Here is a 23,089-nt window from a genome sequence, read left to right on the forward strand (position 1 = left end):
TCATTATATTGAGGACCTTACTATTTAAGTTCGGGTAAATATGCACACAACTTTTTTAACTATCATTAGTGTGCTCGAACCTTTTATGTAAATGGATATTTATTTTTAAAAAATAAAGTCATCTAAAATTACTGATAATTACTAATGTCTGTTGAAAATTTTCTGGTTTCTATTCCTTCCATTTTATGATATGATAAGCATCGGAACAATCTTCGCAAAAGATTCCCCATCGGCCATCCCTGGTCAAACAGGGTTTGGCTGATTCTCCATTGAGTTGGACTATTTTTGCCATCTTCTTTATTTCTATAATTATGGGCTTATAGCTTGATTAGTTGATTTGCTAGCCATATTTAACTCTAATATTATCTCACTTATACAATTCGTTTAAGATTATTTTAGAACAAGTAATATGGTATATTACAGTAGTTTATTCCAAACTTGACTTTAACTATTGAAGCTGTTGGACGATGATGGTGTATGAACTTTTTATATTAATAGTGGGAAATTCTTCATAAAGTTAGGCTTTAATTAACGGCCAGAATGCATTAATAGGTTCTTGGGCGTGGGTATGTGAGATTGTGGGCTAGGTTTTTTTAGAGGGTTTTTAACTTTTTATTTAATGATTAATATAGATATAATGATGGGTGGCTTAAGCCCATCAAAATCATTAGTATTCCCGCATTGAATGCGGGACCATTTGTTGAAGATAAAAGTATGGGAATTGATATTAGTACCACAATTTTGATGATATTATCACAATTGTGCATCATTGGTTTGTACATTCAGATGTAAAATCTGTACGATATTGTATATTTATCAAAAATAATGGTACGAATATCATCTCCCTAAAAGTATATCGATCCCATATGAAGTTTTACCAATCCTCCGGTGATAGAACCTGGCTAGCTTGAATCAAATGCGAACTTGAGAACCCTCTTTTTCAACCCGCAAGTGTCATCATTATGTATTTATGATGTATACATGTAACATGTTAAGGATTTTGTAGAAATTTGATTTAGAATATATTACCTATTCTTCTAGGTTATAGAAAATGACATGAAAGAAAAGTAAAAAAAAAATAGAGGGTGTCATAGTCTTCTATAGCATAGTCATTCATAGACTAATGGGGTGCTGGTTTTTGTATAAAATTTACATCCATATTCAACGGGCGCATTCCCCCCATTGTTTGTTGATCACAAAAACACTATAAAAACTAAAAAAGAAAGAAATAAAGAATAAGAAACAAGTCACAGATTCCTTAAACAACAACAGTCCCTGCACATATATATATACTTTAATTTTATTCTATTTGCAACTGCGTTAAAACAGAGCTAACACTTAACTTTTTCAAGACACACACACAGATACATATATACACCAAATATATATAGATATAGATATATAGAAAAATGGAATCAGATTATGGAGTTCCAAGAGACCTGTCTCATCTACAACTAGCTCGATCACTTTACAAACCACCACTTCCACCCTGTCTACAGGTTTTACCTTCATACTGACTAATATATTTTTTCATTTCATTTCTGTATGTATGTATAGATGACTATATCTATGATGTATCTCTATATATGTGTCTATGCACCATGTATCATGTAATGCAATATTTGTATTCATATGGTATTTTGATGGCTTGGATTGTTTATGTTGATCATATGATCACTTTTGTTAGAAATTATTATTAAAAAGTTGTTTGTACTTTTTATTATGTTGATCTTCATAGTTTCATGTAGTTGATCCTGCAAGTGGGTCTGGAATATGAAGTCGACTCGATAAAAACTCAAACATGTTTGAAGTAATATTTACAAAGTACTAAATGGAATGTTTTGTTTATAATTTTACCAATATGGACCACAGTGCGAGTATTGGTGCATATGCACACATGTTTTTCTTATTTTGGTGGTACGTATGTGACACAATTACCGACTAGTGTTATTTGGGTTAAGAAATGCTATATTTGGCAAGTAATTCACAAACTATGTCATTTCACCCTTCTTTTTCACTAGTTTGTGGCAATTCTATTCTTTGTGATTATTTTGTTTTTTCCCCTCTCGTTTGTACGTACTACTGGTCTGGTGTCATCGCGTGCATCAAATCACATTTCATTGCTCTTTGGTAATTTTGAAGGGAACTACTGTGCGAGTTGAGTTTGGTGATGCAACTACTGCAGTTGATACGTCTGGTGCTAGTGCCATTTGTCGATCATTTCCTCACACTTATGGTCAACCTTTGGCCCATTTTCTTAGAGCCAAATCCAATGTACCTAATGCACAGATCATTAGTGAGCATCCTGCAATAAGGTCCGTTTTTTCATTGCAGTTTTACATGAACAAATTTACCAGAATTGCTGGTAAAAGTGTCAATATGATCCATTTACTAATGACTGAGGGTATTTGGTTTGTATTTTTTCCAACGAGTCAAATAAAAAAGTCAGTTGACGCATCGAATGGGTTTACAGTTGCCCGGAGTCTCGCTTTAGTGCATACAACCTCCTAACTCGTTGTATTCGAAGACTTCATGAATTATTTAAATTATGAAGTATTAAGTTTCGTAATCATTATTAAAACATTATTTGTTTGAGAAATAGACACAGAAGTGTTTTGAGTCAACCCAGCCCGCAACACTATTAATGACCCATTACCCAACCTGCCCATGTTGCTACCTTTTTGTAGGTATCAAACAGAACTTGAAAAAAACTTTCCACTGTATAGTATGCTTAGCAATGAACTTGTGTTAATTGCTATCTTTCAGGGTTGGATTGGTTTTCTGCGGTAGACAATCTCCTGGAGGACATAATGTTGTGTGGGGCCTGCATGAAGCTCTCAAAATCCATAACTCTGAAAGTACCTTGCTGGGATTTCTGGGTAAGCATTAAAGCATGCTGTTAATATTTGCTTTTCTTTCTATATTTGTTATCATATAACCTTTCTGATGTTCTTATGACAATTTTTTTTGTCTTCTTCATAATGATTTAAAATCTTTACCATATTCATTCCTGGATGTGATTAGGTGGTTCTGAAGGTTTATATGCTCAAAGAACACTCGAGATCACAGACGATGTTCTTTTGACCTACAAAAACCAAGGTACTAGAGTACTTACAAGCAAAGACTTTGTGACGGTTTCTCTTTTATTTGTAAAGTAACTTGTTTAATTATTTTCACCTCTGAAGGTGGTTACGATCTATTGGGACGAACAAAAGATCAAATAAGAACAAAAGAACAAGTCAATGCTGCAATGGCTGCATGTGAGGCTCTGAAGCTGGATGGTCTTGTAATTGTTGGAGGTATGCATGAACTATAGTTATATGATTACGGCAATGGAAATTATATTGCCTCTTGTGTTTTATTTAACAATCCCTCCTTTTGTTTTTTAACACTGAAGGGGTAAGATCAAACACAGATGCTGCTCACCTTGCTGAGACTTTTTCTCAAGCAAAGTGCTCTACAAAGGTAGACAAATATAAACCGAAATGTACTTTTGACTGAGGTAAATATATCCTGAAGTTAATTACAAACTTGAAGGTAGTAGGAGTACCTGTTACTTTAAATGGGGATCTCAAGAACCAGTTTGTGGAAGCTAATGTTGGTTTTGATACAGTTTGCAAGGTGCGGATCCGATGATCTTAATTACTTTCTATCTGTAATGACTTAATACTAAAAGAATTACAACTGCCGCATTTGTTTTACTGTAAATAACCTTTTTATTCCCAAACTTGAATAAAATTAATTTTTCTAGCATTTCTGAAATGAAGCAATTAGTAATCACCGATTTAGAAACTAAACCTTTCTTGCTCTTTGTTTAGGTTAACTCTCAGCTCATCAGCAACCTCTGCATCGATGCTGTTTCAGCTGAGAAGGTAGTACCTCTTTATTCATAAAATCCTTTTGTTCTTCCTACGCTATTGTTGATTTTTGAGTATAGTTTAAGTCCAGTGTTTTTTTGGTTTGTTTTCTAGAAAGAGGAATCCAATATGCATAACAAGAGACATTAATTTATTTGATTATGGTGTTGTATTCCCGTCTGTGAATATCTAAATGATTTTTGTTTCTTCCAGTATTACTATTTTGTTCGGATCATGGGGCAGAAGGCCTCTCATGTTGCCTTGGAATGCACTCTGCAGTCACATCCTAACATGGTGCACAATCTTTAGCACTATATACTAATTTCAGAAATTAGATGCCTACATTTTGTATTTACTCTTGTTATGTGTTCTCTGCAGGTTATTCTTGGTGAAGAAGTTGTTGCTTCAAAACTAACTATCTTTGACATAACGAAACAGATCTGTGATGCTGTGCAAGTCCGGGCAGAAAAAGGTCAGTGGTTTTCTGTGGTATCGCTGTTGTTAGAGGTGGCAGTTTCAGTTTATTTACCTAAGAATTGTTTGACTCGGGTTATTTTTATCTAGCAGATGACATGATTTAAATTGACAGAAATAGCGTAAAAAAGAACTGGTCAAGCGGGTTGTAAGACTCCTAAAAGACCTAAAGTGTTTCATTTTTAATTCACGAATCCTCATAAATCATGTATTCAAAAAATTGTTAATGCTTCAAATAATATAACTTTTGTATCATATATCTAAATAAAATTACTGTCGAACAGAAAGTGTTACAGATCAGCCCAACTGAATCTGACCCATTACCCACATTGTCTGACTGCACATTTTACCAAACTTTATTATTGTCAATGTGGTAGTTAGTATTATCAGCTTATCTTCAATAATTTGTTTATTGGGACAGAAAAGTTCCATGGAGTCATCCTACTTCCAGAAGGGCTTATAGAAAGCATTCCCGAGGTTTATGGATTGTTGCAGGTGACTAACTCATAATGTCTTTTGTTTCGGTTTATCGATAAGTATATTTATTTTGGCATTAAATTATTGTGTTTTCAGGAAATCCATCGATATCTTCGACAAGGTGTTTCTGTTGATAAGATATCATCAAAACTGTCACCTTGGGCATCCGCCTTATTTCAATTTTTGCCACCCTTTATCAGAGAAGAGGTTAATTTTAAAGACTATAATTTTGCACATGTTTTAGATTTTTATGCAGATTATTGCTCATAGATGACCTCAATACTGCAGCTTCTCCTTTATCCTGAATCAGATGACTCTGCACAGTTATCTCAGGTACTTTGTTTGAAGTGATAACACAACATTTGACAACATAGGTGGGTTGTCTTAAAGATAAGTACAGGTGGTGCTGTAGAAACACTTTTTTCCAAAAGATTTAAATTTTTATATATAACAAACGTGAGTCGATATAATTATGAAGATAATTGATGTGCTTATAAACATTATTTTAACAATAACACAACTTTTTGAATATAATGATTTGAGATGTTTTATGCAATATATAATCACCAAGGTAATTTTTGACTCATTCGACTCATTTGATTTGAATCCTGGTAAACTAAGCTTTTCTTTTCATGTGATTGAGCCTGTTACATATAAAACATCACTTGAACAACTATTCCTAAGTAACGGGTCAAGACTGCTGCCTATAGTGGAAAGGATGTTATTTGTGTTTCAAAAGCATTGATTACTGAGTTTTGACTCTCAGATTGAAACTGAGAAGCTTCTTGCTGTACTTGTAGAAGCGGAAATGAGCAAGAGAATGGTATAAAATGACCCATTTGGGCATAGCTTATTTGTTTCTGTAAATTATTACTTTTAGTATCATCATGGTTTTCAAGAACTCATTATCTATGAAATATGTTGACAGAAAGAAGGGACATACAAAGGGAAGAAATTCACTGCTATTTGTCACTTCATGGGCTATCAGTCCCGGGGTTCTCTGCCTTCAAAGTTTGATTGTGATTATGCCTATGTATGCTTCTGAGGCACCCATTAATTTACATATTATGTGTTATACGCTAAGTACTCTCTAACCAGTCATGAGGTAATATTCATGTAGATTCTTGGACATATTTGTTATCATATTCTGGCAGCTGGTTTGAATGGTTACATGGCCACTGTAACTAACTTGAAAGATTCTTTATGCAACTGGCGTTGTGGTGCAGCTCCAATAACAGTATAATTTCTTCCTCATCTTAAATACAGTGGTTGATAATATGGGTTGGTCTGGCCGGTTGGATAATGGATCACAACCGGTCATTTATAGTACATATTGAAACAGGTGCGATCACTTCTTTTTTGTATTTTCTTTAGATGATGAATGTGCTAAACTGCTAATTCCAATTACAAGTACAATATTACTTAAAATAAGCTACATCTCTGAATACAAAACTATTTAGGAGGCCGTATTCGTGAAAAGTAGGGCAACTTTCAACGTGTTCCCCTTTTAACTAAGATTTAATTTGATCTGTTTGACATAAAACATAACCCATATCTATACATCCACCAGCAAATGGATCAAAATCGCCACTCCTATCTTATATAGACTTGTCTCCCCTTGTCAGCCTGTTTATGAATAAGTACTGATTACTATTTTACTACTATGCAATTTTTTAGGCTATGATGGCTGTAAGGGATTATGGGCGTGCTTCTGGTTCTATGATGATTGGAATACCTGTTGTTCATCATGCTACCGTGGACTTGAGAGGCAAAGTATACGAGTATGTTTTTAAACATCCAGTTTCCCATGTCTTTGATCTTCACATTATCACATATCAAACTATTCAATGGTGAATGGCAAAAATATCTGATAATTGGAATTTTATAAACTACTAATCTGGTCCTTGAAGCACACTAAGCTCTATTCCAACTAACTGCAGGGTGTTTAGACAAAATGCAACAAAGTTTTTAATGGATGATGTCTACAGAAACCCTGGACCTCTTCAGTTTGATGGTCCGGGTGCCGACTCTAGGACTGTTACCTTAAATATTCAGGACCTGGATTACATGGGCCGGATAAAAGAACTAAACGTATACCTTGATAAGGTAAGATGCGGTTTGTATTTTATAGATAACAATTCAATATGGTCAAATAAATATACTAAAAAGGAAACGGGTCAATCGTATTGAAAGTCACCAAAAGGGTGTTCATATTCTTACAACCACCCTATCTAACTTTCCTCAAAAAAATTATATTACCTATTATAATTTCTTTTGTCATAGTAATATACAAGATTTGACAAATTAGTTACTCGTATTATATATATATATATATAATGGCATGTTTTGACCTGCTCCTAATCTCTATTTCTGCAGGTACGAAGCATTGTGAAACCAGGTTGTTCTCAGGACATTCTGAAAGCCGCTCTAAGCGCTATGGCTTCTGTGACAGACATTCTTTCTGTTATGTCATCTCCTTCAGATGGCACCATCTGAAGTCATACATATGACTTTTTTGCCGACTTCAAGTTTTAATGTAACTTCCATTTGTTTCTCATTTTGTATAATGAGCTCTTCTAGCATCAGATTTGATCATCTGGGGAAGTTGAATAATGAAAGATGACTGCATTTTAGGTGGTTAAATGCTGCCATTTTGTAAATTCTTTGCGGGTTGTGCAAAGGTATATAGGAGAATATTTTGTTTGCTTTGTGATGGGGTTCTAGTTTGAAACTTGCTATGTTTTGGATGCTTTCAGTGGATCGAATAAGAAGTAAACAAGCATAGATTGATCTGATTTCAAGTATTCTTTGTTGCACTGTCAACTGCCCGAGCCTATATAACTTTTCAAGCATTTTGATGTTTGCTTTTGTGTGGCATCCTATGATGCCCAGTTACACATACAAATTGATTGATGAAGTTTGTTTAGGTGTGGCATCCTATGATGGCCGTTTACACATACATATTGTGATATCGATAAGTAAATCACTTGATAAATATTATCTTCTACGCAAAATATAACCCATGATCGCCAGTTTCATATAAATGGCACAGAAATGAACACACACGACTATCCTATCTGAATTGCAACAATGGGATCACGTCACAACTTCTGAATTCTGATCATGGTAGAGTTACACGTCTTGCGACCAGTAGTTCAAGTAAACGTTGCAACTTGCAACGGTAGTCAGCATGTGTAAACGAATCCCAAATGTTGGGCTGAAAGTATTTGAATGCAAAAAACTATATTTTGCTGTCTTTCCTTTCCTTTACATTTTGTATATATAAAAAGAAATAACACAAGAATGAAAGTATTTACGAGTTAGGATTCCCTCAAGCGTTCCCAAGTTTGAAATTTATGAGTAGGAAACTAGTAGGCCTTGATTTTAGTTGGTGATGGACCTTTTATCATGTCTATAAAATTTTGAATAGTTCATTTGACCAACTTGATCAAAACAGAATGTCAATCTGAAATTTACTCATCTATTTTTAAATTTTGACGTAGCAAAGTAAATAGAAATGTACACGTTTACAATTAAGTCGGCATTTTTTTTTTTTTTTTGTAAGGCGGCATTCTTCGACATTTTCTACTACTACTCATTTCCTATATGTTATGTTCGATTCTCTTTCAAACTTATTATTCCATATTATGAGTTTTTTATATGTGAGTTTTTGGGGGCAAGAAATAACCTCTCCACATCGTAAGACATTTTTTATCATAGTTCGAGTACAAGAATATCAACAAATTTTTTTTATTTTTGACAAATTAAAGACGAATCTATGAAAGGAATGGGAATTTATGTCAAACAAGAGCCTCGTATATCTTTTCTTCTTGTTTTTGATTTCACAATTTCAAGTGACACGTTGAAATAGTCTCCGGAAAATCGTAAAAAGTAGAATAAAAATCAAAATAAATTGACAGTTAAAAGGGAGGGTCCGCTGCCATTTGTATCTTGGTACCAAATGGCTGGCAAATGCAACAACTAATTAATTAATATTAATATTAATATTAATATAATATATATACCAAATGAAAAGTACCAGATTGCGTGCCGGTTTATTATATTAGTTTATTCAATGTTTTAAAAACCGGTATTTTAGTTATACCGGCGTGGAAAAATTTTCCGGTATTACCGGTATTATCGGTAATACCGAAAATACCGGCCGGTATGATTATTTTTAATTTATTATATTTTTTTGTGTAAAAATCTTACAAAACTTATTACAATTTAACAAAAATAGTCAAAATGCAATTATAATTTACTCAAAAATAACACCAAATATGTATTTCATAACAAAATATAGGTTTTAAAGTTCACAAGTAACAAAAAGTAACATTAAAGTATCATAAAAATAAATTTTTTTAAAAATCAAAATTTATTTTTTGAAAATACCGGAAAATACCGGGAATACCGGAAATACCGGCCGGTATTGAATAGTGAAAATACCAGAAAAATACCGGACTTAAAATACCGGCGTGGTTTCCGGTACCGGTAATACCGGCCGGTATTTACCGGTATTTAAAACATTGAGTTTATTTTGTTTTTCATTTTATAATTTTTTTAAATTTTTTTTAACGATTCCAATTTTTGTTTTTTTTAATCTTTTTGTGGTTTTGTCCCTGTACCATATGCAAAAATTGGTTTTCGACTTTACTTATTATTCTTTTGGTCACAAATGTTTTGTTTTCTTATTTTCTGTTGATAGTTATTGACATAATAAAATATTCTTATGAGATTGTCGTTTAGAGTATTAATATAGTTAATGTTATTTAAGTTTCGTCATTTGTATTTTTTTTTCTTTTTGAAAGGTGAATTTCGTTTGAGAACTTCGTGTCGCGATTCGACAGTGGGAGGTCTAACATACGTCGTCTTAACCGGGTTCGCGTTAGAGAGCACCCTCGAAGTAGAAATTCCTATTTCAAATATCCGATGGGGGAAAACCCCCTACTAATCCGCCCGAAGGCACGACGATCAATAGGGGTAAACCCTGCCTACTCAGACTTGAACCTGGGTATATCCAAGCCAAACCTTCATAGAAAGACTTCCTATGTACTTCTCAAGTCTTAAACCCAAGACCTCCTGCTTGTAAGGCAGGTGCTCAACCACTTGAGCCAACTAAGAAGTAATTTCGTCATTTGTATTAATACGGTAATTGTTTAGCTGCATTTATTATCGTTATTGTCAAATATTATCTTTATGAGTTAATTACAGAAATCGTCTCTGTCGTGGACCTCTACTTGCAGCTTTCGTCCCTAAGTTTAATAAATTACAGTTTAGTCCAAAAAACTTTGTCCCGTCTACACTTTTGGTCCTGGATAGTAACGTCCGTTTAAAAACCTATCACGTGCCAGTCACGTGATGAGTATTTTCGTCATTTCTCTTCTTTCATTTTTTACACTTTTAGTCCAAATTTCTTTCTAGCTTTTTTCCCCCCATATATTCATCATTAACAACAATTATCAACCATCATCACAGTTTATATCTATCTCTATGTCGATACATCTACACAAAACGAAATCATCTGACATAAACCAATTCAAATTTCATACCCAATAAACTAAAATAATTCATATATAATTTTTTTTTACATATCTATACATATATTCAAATCCAAATTACAACATTGTCATTGTTCACGAGTGGCGGTACCACATGGGGAGCAAAGGGGGCAAATGCCCCCTTTTAAATTTAGATTTTGTCATGTATTTTTAAATTTTTCTATCAATTTTTAAAAATTTCTTATAGGTCTTAAACATTTTGACTCACTTTATATTTATTTTTTACGAATTTTTAAGTTTTGCTCCCTTTAAAAAAAATTCTGGTACCGCCTCTACTGTTCACCACCACTATCACCATCCAAATCCAAAATCAAAACTAACCAAATCCAAACTACAACACCATAAACAATAGCCCAAATCCAAACTCCTTAAAATTCTTTTGACATCTTAGAAAGCTCTTAATAAAGTACATGTTATATGCCTGAATTTCTTTCATCACCACCATCAACATAATCATTTAGCACCATCATTAACAAAACTAGTTTAACGTCAATATGAGTGATATATGTGTATGTAGGGGTGGGGTTCATCTTTTTTCTAGAAAAAAAAAAATTGAGATGCTGATGATGTGAAAAAGTTTGAGGATATAGATATGATTTTTAGATATAAATTTTCTATGTATATGTTTGTAGGGGGACAATCAAATAAGAACAGTTTTAAAATAAGAACGGTGAGAACACCTTAAAAACATCATTTTGATGCATTAAAAGTCTATAAAACTGACATAGTGCATAACTAATTATCATTATTTAAGTGTTTAACAACACATTGATTCATCAAAATCGAAAAAATCACATTTTTTTGTTGGATGCATCATTTTGATAAATATGCATCCAAGATGGATGCACAAAACAAAAAACATGATTATTTCGATTTTGACGGATGAATGTGTTGTTAAACACTTAAATAATGATAACTTGTTATGCAATATGTTAGTTATATGGACTTTTAATGCATCAAAATGATGTTTTTAAGGTGTTCTCACCGTTCTTATTTTAAGAGTGTTCTCACCGGAGTGTTACCCTATGTTTGTATTTATGGGTTTATTATTTATTTTTTTTTGAGGTTTGAAGACTAAATTTTTTGAAGATCTGGAAAATTTTTAAGATCTGAAAACTTTTTGATGATGTTGATAAGATATAGATATAGATTTGATGATTATGTTTAATATGAATACAAATTTGATATAAGTTAATTAAAAAAGTTTATTGTTAATTACACTTTTAGTCCTATGGTAAGAAAAAGACCACACTTTTGGTCCTTGTGTCATTAAAAAATGAAATTACTCATCACGTGGCTGTCACATGATGGGTTTTTAAACGGACGTTACTACCCAGGACCAAAAGTGTTGACGGGACAAAGTTTTTTGGACTAAACAGTAATTTATTAAATTTAAGGACAAAAGCTGCAGGTGGAGGTCCACGACAAGGACGATTTATGTAATTAACTCTATCTTTATTAATAATACGTGTTATCTTAATGACACATTATGCCATTGTTATCGAAGTGTCAAATCGTCGTCATATGTTATAACGTATGGCTAGGTATCATATCATATTGTCTTTCTTTGTGAGGATGTAAATATTGTTTTTTTTTTTTAACGTTAAAATAAATTTTATTATAACATATACCAAACTAGTAAATTGCTAGCGGCCAATATAAAAATTACAATCTAGAGCTTTACAAAAACTACATATTAGTTGATACCTGAATTTTTAACTGTTAAGGTTGTAAAAATGTTAGAAAAAACTAATGCCAATTACAGTGACCCAAGATATGAGAAAAAACCCCATCAACAAAGGCCAAGCCACCGGTTTTCACTTCGTAATGTTTTTGGTGCTCCCCAAACAAGATCCGGGGTGGGGAAGTAGAACCGAAAAAACATAAAAAAAAAAAAAGAAAGGATAGTCCAAACTTCTCCATTGAGACAAGCCAAGACCCAATTAAAGTTCATGAATTGGATTTTCTCTCCAGCCATCCCAGTTCGACGTGCTCTTCTTGTCTCTATTATGAATCCATAAGTAAGTTAAAGCGACCATGGAGTTAAACATCTCATCACAGGTCTCACGCATATTGTTATGTACTATACTATTCGGGCCTTCCAAAGGTGCCACCATCATGACAAAAGAAGGGTTCTTTATCTTATTTCGAACTTGACGCGACAATTTTAAACCGTCACACCACTTGAGAGCCTCATCAAGTGTCGTATTAGGAATATCCAGTTTGATCCAAGAGCTTTCATTCGGAAGACTACAATAATTCTAGAATAAGTGATTTGTAAATATTGTGTCCTGAGACAATGTCAAAGTGACATAACTAGTTACAATAGATTATACATAGATGTCATTGTTTTTTACTTTCAGATTAGTATAATATTATAATGGATACACAAGAAATGTTTATTGTGTAGGGTAACATGTAAAATTTATAACCTTCTTTCAAAAACATCATACAGCTAAAAGGACTGACTTGATATTGACCTTTTTATGACTTCTTATGTTAAGATCTTTATAGAAATGAACATATAATACATAGCCATAGAGGTCATTGTTTTGATATTACAACAAAATAATTGATTTTATATATTATGTTTAAAAATATATATATGAAAGGGAAAATGATAATGACAGCCCTAAGGGTTGTCATTAACAGCTTATTACATGCATAAAAACTAGTACTTTATATATCAATAACCGCCCCCTGAATTTTTGCAAGACAAAGTACAAATTTTAATGCATCATATTAATTAATACTAAAACTCATATGAAAAATATAAATAAAATGTAAATACGTATATGCATAAGCTAGCTTTATCTCAAATCTCCATACAAATTAGAACTGTACGTAACCGATATATATTTGAAGAAAAAAAATATATGAAGTTATGAAGAAAAAAAGCAGCAAGGTTGGATTAAGTGGTTAACACCCTTACCTCTGGAGACAGAGGTTATGGGTTCTATCCTCACCCCTTGCAAGGCCGAAGGTCCTTTTCTATCTTTAGATAGAACCTGGAAGCAGCCTCTCTACACCGTCGTGGTAGGGGTAAGACTGTCTACATCTTAACCTCCCCCATACACCGTCGAGGTATTGGGACCCAAAACTCGTGGAAAACGGCATTGGGTGTTACTTACTTACTTACTTTTACTTAATTTATTCTTAAAATTACCCGTTTAACATTAGATACATTTACATTAATTACCGTAAATTACTCGCCGTCGTCATCATCACACCGGTCGCCACCTCCATCACCACTTTCGCATTATCGCATTTTATTGTGTTATTTGCAAAATCTTTCGTTGTTTCAAGTTTTAATTTGTCTTTGAGATGCTATATAGGCTTACAAGTCTTACGTTTTTTACAAGCTGGTCTCGTATATATTTCTAAGTCAGTTTGGCGAATTTTAATTAGTCCCCTAGTTACTATATCATGAGTGGCTTTATGGATGAATAAATTATCCTCCTAATAAATAACTTAATAATTTTTTAAGAAATTTTAAAACATGCCAAGTATAATTCACTCATTAATTATCTTCTTAATCTCATTTTTTTATTTTTCTAAATATCATGATTTGTTTAGGAGAATTTATTATTTTCTTTATGGATGTTTAAGAAGCCTCCTTAGTTTGTTTCTAATTTTCTTAATGGACATTTTTGGTACGATAGAGAAATGGGTAGTTTTAGTAAAAATTGGACGAGCAAACCGACCTTAGCTCAGTTAAAACAAAGGATAAGTTTTTTTTTTTTTTTGACTTTTTTCATTTTTAATATGAAGTCCTAACTTAAAATACACTAAGCCCCTCAACAATAGTAATAAAAATCTAGTCAAAATTAAAGCTTTGTATTATGTAAATTTACATATTCTCCCACTCAATCATCTGCATTCCGTCACTAACATGAAAAAAGAGAGAAAAGAAAGGGAAAAGTAGACAAAGATTATGTAAAGGAACCTTTGTATTTTGCCCCTTTGTCTCCTTTTATTCTTTCTCTCTAATTCAATAATCGTTAATGGTGGTTGGTATATTTTTGATGTAAATAAAAGTGAATTTGGTTAGTTTTTCGGATTTTACACTTTTATTTGAAGCATGTACCTAAATTTTAATTGGCTAATATAATGTGAGATGTGAAGACGTCTTTTAACTCTTTACTAGATTTTAGAGCCGTGTCCAACATTGGACACAGAATTTACGATATTATTAATATTAGATCTCCATACATTTAAGTCATAAAAACTTATAATTTTAAAGAAACACAGTTTTAAGTGTTATATTTTGTAAGTTGTAGTACAATAATCATAGGTTCGTCACTGTCATTATTAGCTTAGACATATTGATGGCGCAAGATCACAAATAATTTTTTTCATATGTTAAATTTTTTTTTATTTAATTAAATGACTGTAAATTTTAAAAATTTCTCTCAAGTTGATGGCAAAAAATAAATATAAATTACATATTTAGGGCTAAAAAGTGTAAATTATTGATGGAAAAAAAGTGTAAATTAACGAGACTTTTTCTACAAATTAATATAAATATTAATATAATAATACATTTGGATAATTATTATTAGGATTTTTAGTTTGTAGTTTATCTAAATGATGACATCATCAAAAGTCAATTTGATGAAATCAAACGATGTGATTGGTTAATTAGCCATTAATTCAACTGTCTTATAGTATATATTAAGATAAGATGATAACATTCTTACCCAAAATCAATATAACTAGAAAGTTTGGGGCCGCCCGATGGGCAACGCCAAAAAAAGTAATTTCTTGAATGACATTATCATAAACTTAGTTCGAAAATCACAGCAAGAAATTTTTTAAATAAAACCCAAAAACCAAATCAAAGGAAAATTATGGTACCGTACCCACAAAGAAAAATAAAGTACTAAAAAAATAAAACCAAATAACAATATCAATACAGATAAGTTAACAAAAAAGTATCAAAAATTTTCAAAAAATTATATGTAAAACAAATATATTACAACATAAAAATATTACAAAAGTCATGAAAACAAAATAAAAAAAAAAACAAAAATATACATCAAAAGCTAGGAAATAAATGTTAAAAAAACAAAATGTTAAAAAAATAAAATGTTAAATAAGTAAAATATAATTTATGTTATTTTCTATAAAGTATAAAACTTTTATAGTTTAAAAAGGAAAGTACAATAGAAAATCAGAGGGGGCAGAAAACAAAAAACAAATAGCAAAGGGAAAGAAAGATAAATAATAAGGGGGCAAAATATAAGTTATTAAATCCTTCAATAACAAAACAAAAAAAAATATATGGGGCTGGGGAGTTCTGAACCCCCAACCTTCCGGATAGAAAGCAGCGGCCAAACCACTCCACCAAAGATCAATTTGTTAATATTTATACAAATATTATATTTATTTAAAAAAATGCATATAAAAACAAAATTGATACTGTTCATAACATTTGCCTTTAATGAGATGATTATACAATACAATGTGAGATACGTTTAAGACATGTATGTGGAGCCGCAGGTTGCTTAGCTTTTGGATACGGGTTGTTGTCAAAACGGTACCGCCCAATACGGCAATACATCATCCATATATAAAGGTCGTGGTTTTGGTTTTTAAAGTGTTTGGGTCATATGTAATTTACCCGCAATTTGAGTAAATTGTGATGGTTCGGTTTTTATTGTTTTCGTATGCACCTCTATGCATCATATATATCTATATAAATATTAAAATAGTAAGAATCTTAGCCTTTTAAGCTATCCTCTCTAAATCAAAGTTATGCTTAAATGTTGCCACATAAGATTTATCCTATGTGGCATCTCCATGTTTTTTTTAAATTATCAATCTTTTTTTATAGAAAATATAGTATAAATTAGAATATAGAAACTATAAAATTGGATATATCGTATATGAAAAATAATATATTTATGGGATTGGTCAACATTAATTTGGCAAGAATATTACAAATCCACAAATTCTTACATACCCTTTATTATTATTATTATTATTATTATTATTGTTATTATTTATTTATTTATATTTTTATTTTTAATAAAATCGTCACTTTGTACGTACAATTATAAATTCTATATTACTAAATCCTTATATTTGTTAGAATTGTACGTACGATTACAAATTCATTTGTTATTGAGTTCAATTGTATGTATTTAGGATGAATGATGATATAATCTAATCACATTAGTAATTCTATAAAAAGGGTTTTTTTAAGCTTTATTTTGTTTATTTATATAATTGTTATTTAACAAATAGTTAAACATTTATCAAGCTCTATGTAGTCAAAAGATTCAATCATCAAGATGTGGAAATAATATACTCTATATGAATTAATAGACGATAATAGATGTATCAAAATGGGTTGGTTCAGAGTCCAGACATCTTCACCTAATTCTTGATCATATACTCTGGGCACTCCAATGAATCGAATTCGCGTGTTTCAACTTTACATGTAGGTCTACACTACACTTCATTGTTTTGTTTTGTTGACCTAATTGTATGTTGCGGGTATTCGACCAACTATAACAATTCTTTAAAGTATAGCCAAAGTCCTCAATGCCAAATTTCAACATGAATTTAGGTCTATTTGTATGTTAAAACATTATGCATGGAGTTCACATTACATAATCTATCATCCAAGGATTAGAGGTCACTATATTTTTCATGTTTCATAATATAGTTTATTATTATATTGCTTTTAAAAAAATCCACACATCGTGCGGGTAAATGACCTACTATATATATATACATAGAGGAGGGATTATTTGAGAACTCCTAAAAAAAAAAGAACTCAAGAACTCCTCTACACACTTAGATCAAAGAAAATGGATGGACAAGATTAAAAATAAAAAAAACTCCTCTCAACACTAGAGGGATATTTTCGTCAACTCTTTTTTTTTTTCTCTCTTACTTTAATATAATTCTATCTAATTCACTAAAAAACTTTTATCTCATAAACCGTAAATCGTTAGACGAAAAGAAAAGCATGGGTAGTCTTAGAATTTCATCCTCTTTCATTAGAGATGCGATTCGATATACTTTTGACGAATTTTTAAATTTCGTTTTTTTTTCCATCACGTTCATCTTACACATGTGTAAGTTGTACTTAGCCATGGGCAAGTTGTACTTACCCCTAATACATCTCGCTCTAGGGTTTAGGGTTTGGAGGTCGTGGGTTAGCCGTAACCCTCGGGCTTCAAACCCTAAACCCTAGACCCTACAACTTCAAACCCTAAACCCTAAAGCGTACCGAGTACCCGCTCTAGGGTTTAGGGTTTGAAGGTCGATAGGCTAACCCTTAGGCTTCAAACCCTAAACCCTGGAGTGAGAACCCTCATCCGTTTTAGGTTTTTATGGTTTAACATTTAAGGTTTACATTTTCCAGGGTTTTTAGAAAGTAGCTTCCCCCTCGGATTAGAAATTAAGCTTTAGGGTTTAGCATTTAGGGTTTTACAATGCGTCCTCATCTTTTTTGAATTTTATAAGTAACTTACCCATGTGTAGGTTGTACTTACCAATGGGCAGGTTGTACTAATGCTTGGGCAGGTTATACAACTCACTACTTCTAGGTCTTTCCTACACATGTGTAGGTTGTACTTACACATGTGTAGGATGAACGTGATGAAAAAAAAGCGAAATTCAAAAAGTCATCAAAAGTATATCGAATCGCATCTCTAATGAAAGAGGACGAAATTTCAAGACTACCCATGCTTTTTTTTTTCGTCTAACGATGTACGGTTTGTGAGATAAAAGTTTTTTAATGATTTAGATATTTTTTGATTTAATAAGAGGAGAGAGAAAGAGAGTGCTGAACAACTTTTTTAATAATGACAAACATGCCCTTCCTAATCTTGATGAATGGAGGGCTGAGATTGGTTCTCGCGTTCTTTTTTTTTAGTGGTTCTCAAAATAACTCACCCCTATATATATATATAGACAATCAAATAAGAACAGTTTTAAAATAAGAACGGTGAGAACACTTAAAAAACATCATTTTGATGCATTAAAATTCCATAAAACTAACAAAGTTTTTAACTAATTATCATTATTTAAGTGTATAACAACACATTGGCCTGTCAAAATCAACAAAAAATCATGTTTTTTGTTTTGTGCATCCATCTTGGATGCATATTTTTCAAAAGGATGCATCCACCAAAAAACGTGATTTTTTCGATTTTGACGGATCAATGTGTTGTTAAACACTTAAATAATGATAATTAATTATGCACTATGATAGTTTTATGGACTTTTAATGTATCAAAATGATGTTTTTTAAGTGTTCTCACCGTTATTATTTTAAGACTGTTCTCACTGGAGTGTTACCCTATATATATATATACTAGGGTATTTAACTCGCACGATGCACGGTCGTTTTAAAATTTATATATCTAGTTTAATGATGTAATTTTGTAGAAACATCTTTGTCCGGCTTTATGTAAATGAGGGTAAAAAACATTAACAACTCATGTTAGACGTGGTAATCTTAACCCATAACTTATGAGCATGTGCAGTTCTACACTACACGGATTAACACATGGTAAAAAGATCAACAAAGATCAAATTTTAAAACACCTGAAAACAAACACCCATCATTAATTCTAAATAGTTAAGTAAAATTCTTAAATAAACAATGAAATTAAGCAAATAGCAATAGCTATATTGATTTAAACTGACTAAAACTTGGAAAAAAAAATGCAAAAGGCACAACTTCACACACTCATATAAGGTCAGTTGTATTTACTTGCTCAAATCTGTTTTGACTACCTCAGCCATTTCAATATTGATGTGATACACATATGAACAAAAAGACACAATTGTTATTCCATAAAATTATAATATCACAATAAAAAAGGCCCCAAATTCTGTTATAAGGAACTTACAGCGTCAGAACCATTTGGCTGCAATGGCTTCTAAGATTTTCTTGCTTTGTTCAAGGCTCCTAAGGGCTCGTACCCCTGGTTGGGCCTTTTCTTTTGTGATTCAATGCTTATGGAATTAAATCGAGCCAGTCACGATGAAAACGTATTATGATCCTATGGGGGAAACGCTGTCTATCCTATGTTTTTCGCACTGCAGCTGCAATCTTTGCTCTTGTCTCACAACTACACCCAAAAAATAACAACACCACTAAGCAACAAATGCCACCATGTAGAAAGAAAGTAAGTTCTTAATTAACAATACTATTAAACAAACAATATGTTACGTAAATCCATATGCTAATGATTAATGGAAAATAAACAAAACCTCGAGATAACTAATAAGAAAACTGAACCAAAAATCATATATATGTACACATGTTATGCTAATGAAAAATAACCAGAACCTTAACATAACTAAGCAAGAAAACTGAAAGGTTTTTGTACTTCCAATCAAGAAAGATTACAAACAAACATGAATCACATCTCAAAGGTTTGTTATTAGTTTTCAATACTTATTATAAGAATGGTTGATATTTAGCTAAAATGTACATAAGTTACGCCTTAACTTCATGGAAATCAACACAACTTTTTTGCCTTCAATTTTTTGTTTCGACTAAAATTTATAAATAAAATAAAACAAATTTGTTTCAACTCGACCTGACTTGTTTTTATGAATGGTGTTCTTTAACTCAAAGCCATTTCCAACTCGACCCTACCAGCCTATTTTGCAACCTCGATCTAAAAGGATGACAATTATATTTAACCATTTTATAAACAAATGACTCGATGCTAAGAAAAGCATACGGATAGTTAACAACGGAATTGGAGAGCAAGAGATGAATTCGCCATGCCAACAACATACCTGAGGTGCCATCCAACGATCTTCGCCATCATCATCTCTGTAACAGTTTCTTCCCTTGCAAGACCAAAATCTTCAACCTTCACTCCTGATTTGCAATAAGCAATAAGCAATTAGTTATGTGCATCAATATTTCAGATATTTTTTCATTACCAAAGAGAAAAGAGAAGCAACTGAAAAAAACACACACACCAAAATACTCATCAATAGATCAACCCATCCATTCAAAATGTAACAACCCTCAATTTCCAATTAGGATTACTTACTTAAATTTATCTAGGTGTCGATCCCTAGAGGTTTGCTAAGAGAATTGACCTTCTAGATATTCAAAGCATAGTGATAATTGCTCCTAGTACCAGTAAAATGCCTTAGAAATACCATAGATGATTAGTTATCTTAGATTTGCCATAAACAATAACTAATCATTTAAGACAATCTTAATGTGATTAAATTATGACAATCTTATGAGAACGTAACTTAAATAAACAAAATCTATATATCCAAAATTTATTCAACAACTCAAAGCACAACAATATACATCAATGAAATTAACAAGTCAATTACAAATATGTACATGCATATACACGAAATATGTGTATATATTTACATACTTTCATAAAAACTAATATCTAGCATAAATCAAATTATACTTACACAAGTTAAATTTATATCATTTTAACCACTACATCACAATTTGTTCCAAAAATCACCCTTAACATGAACCTAGACCAAATTGAGACCATATTCAAACTCCACACCACTCACTACACCTCCTAACCAATGGCTATCACTCCACCACTTCTAGAGACCAATGGACATGCCTCCTACTTCCTTTCTCCTGCCCATTCACGTTGCTATGCCCCCCTCCCACTTTCATTTGCATCAAACAACACACACACATCAAGAAATGCTCTCAAACTCTCTCAACTATCTCTTCCTCCCCTCCTCTCCTTCTTGGCAGAAAAATTGGGTAAAAACACCCCCAAATCTTAACAATAAATTATGAAACAACAACAATAACATAATAACATAATAAGGGATCAAGCTATGGTGGATTGGAGCATGCATGGAGAAGCAAAACAGCCCCGAAGAGCTCTCAAAATCGTGATTCAACTGCGGTCCGAACAGCCCTCTTTCTTGATTAGTTTACATCATCAAAGGTTGATTTTAATGCTTCTCTTTGTTGTCTCTTCCTTGTGCTTTCATCTTGTAACCTTCTTGCCCTTTTTCCTTCTCATTTTCGTGTCATCACAGCCCCCAAGGAGCTTGGAATCTGCCCTCAAGAACAAGACCCAACAACACTCTTAATCTTCTTGTTTTGATCTTCAAAGGTTGATAACTCGTAATCTTTTGATTATCACTCTCTTTATCTTTCATTTTTATCACTAAAAACACATAGATCTTCACATGCATGCATATTTAAAAGAGTGATCTAGAAGAAATAATTATGAATGCAAGAGATAATAATGGATTTAGTGTATGCATGATAAGATTTGCACTAGTTTAATTTGGTTTTGATATGGGACTTGAGATGGATCTTTTAAGGATGATTGATGAACTTGAAATTGATTGAAATCTGTATATTTGATGTTAAGAGATACAAAATAAAGTAATAATTTTGTTAGTGGGAATCTAGAAGTTAAAGCAAGCAAACAAAACCATTGGTGGGATGCATTAACCAATAAACATTCTGACAGAATTGGTCTTCTGTCTTGTAACGAATAAACTGAACATTTGAGGACATTTTCAAGAAGAACTATCAAAATAAAAGTTGTAGACAAATGAGTTAAGATTAACCTACAACTGGAATTACTCAAAAATACTAAACCAAACGAAAGATATGATTTTTCTACTGAAACTGGTCAAAACTGTAATTTTGTATGAATATTTTATGAACTTAAACAATTTTTATCTCCTAATCCATAAAGTTCTAGGAGGTCATACTTGGTGGAAAGTAATTTCAATGTGTTGTGAACTTAAAATAAAATCATGGGATTTTTCTAACAATTAGAACATCAAGAACTTTTATAAAACTTCTGATGTCGCAAGCAGTGCCCATTCGGGACAGTTCGTGTTTGGATAATTTTTACGGACACCAAACATCATCTAAAAATTCACCAAAAATTCAAAAAAATACTATATACATATAAGTCACTGTGTAAAAATCATGAAGGTCCAAATAATTCGTCTTGACCCCAAAATAGTAGCTAACATTTCTTAAAAATAAAGTATAAAACAGAAAATTTGTAAGTAATCTTATAAATGGCATAATGGGCTATGTAATGAACTAAGAACCATAATGGGCTAACCCGGCCCAAATAATGAACCCATAAGGAACACAAATCAGTAGGCCCACTTGGCCCAATAAGCCTTATAGCCCAATAACCACTATAACCCATTATGCACCTAACCCAAATAAGGTAAAGCCCAATAACTAATGTGAGCCCAAAACATTTAAAAGCCCATGACACCTAAGGCCCAATTGATAATGGCCCATAACACTTAAAAAGAATTTCATGAGATAAGTGTAATCAAAATAAAACAAAGATAATTAAGTGGGATTGACATAAGTAATTATGTTAACCAAGCTATATATTGATATCACAAATGTTAATTCACGCTAAAATCGATTACACAACAAATGATGAACAAGGATAACATAACTTAATATGATATTTCTACATGATGACCTAAGATGCCAAGTGAAACCACAAATGAAGCCAAGTTACCAAAAATCTAACAACTTATAACTACGCATGTAATTAAAGTAACATTTTACACCATCAATCGCTACAACCAAAACAATGCGAATGTTGGCAATATACTTGGATTCCACAATTGATAGCAATATAATGAAAGTGGCATTTCTAAGTGATGGCTTAAGATATGAACTTACATGTATTAGTCCTATCGTAGGGATAGTCTTGGCTTTCAAATGTGATTGAGAAACGT

General features: G+C 32.2%; 1 protein-coding gene across 1 annotated transcript; it reads left to right on the forward strand.

Annotated features, from left to right (window-relative positions):
* Positions 1 to 1,336: 1,336 nt before the first annotated feature.
* On the forward strand, positions 1,337 to 7,603 carry LOC122605080 (pyrophosphate--fructose 6-phosphate 1-phosphotransferase subunit alpha-like). Its single transcript, XM_043777961.1, has 19 exons — positions 1,337 to 1,499; positions 2,143 to 2,315; positions 2,767 to 2,879; positions 3,025 to 3,099; positions 3,186 to 3,299; positions 3,398 to 3,465; positions 3,538 to 3,621; positions 3,819 to 3,872; positions 4,071 to 4,151; positions 4,236 to 4,329; positions 4,753 to 4,826; positions 4,905 to 5,015; positions 5,097 to 5,141; positions 5,575 to 5,631; positions 5,737 to 5,841; positions 5,929 to 6,045; positions 6,486 to 6,589; positions 6,749 to 6,914; positions 7,185 to 7,603. The coding sequence occupies exons 1-19, from the start codon at positions 1,410 to 1,412 to the stop codon at positions 7,302 to 7,304; spliced, it is 1,845 nt and encodes a 614-aa protein (XP_043633896.1). The 5' UTR covers positions 1,337 to 1,409; the 3' UTR covers positions 7,305 to 7,603.
* The last annotated feature ends 15,486 nt before the right edge of the window (positions 7,604 to 23,089 follow it).

This window comes from Erigeron canadensis, chromosome 1 (assembly GCF_010389155.1).
Source record: "Erigeron canadensis isolate Cc75 chromosome 1, C_canadensis_v1, whole genome shotgun sequence".
NCBI lineage: Eukaryota > Viridiplantae > Streptophyta > Magnoliopsida > Asterales > Asteraceae > Erigeron > Erigeron canadensis.

Coding starts and splice junctions, on each gene's coding strand:
- LOC122605080 (XM_043777961.1), top strand. CDS start 1,410: ATGGAATCAGATTATGGAGTTCCAAGAGACCTGTCTCATCTACAACTA. Junction 2,880..3,024: donor TACCTTGCTGGGATTTCTGG/GTAAGCATTAAA, acceptor GGATGTGATTAG/GTGGTTCTGAAGGTTTATAT. Junction 3,622..3,818: donor GTTTTGATACAGTTTGCAAG/GTGCGGATCCGA, acceptor CTCTTTGTTTAG/GTTAACTCTCAGCTCATCAG.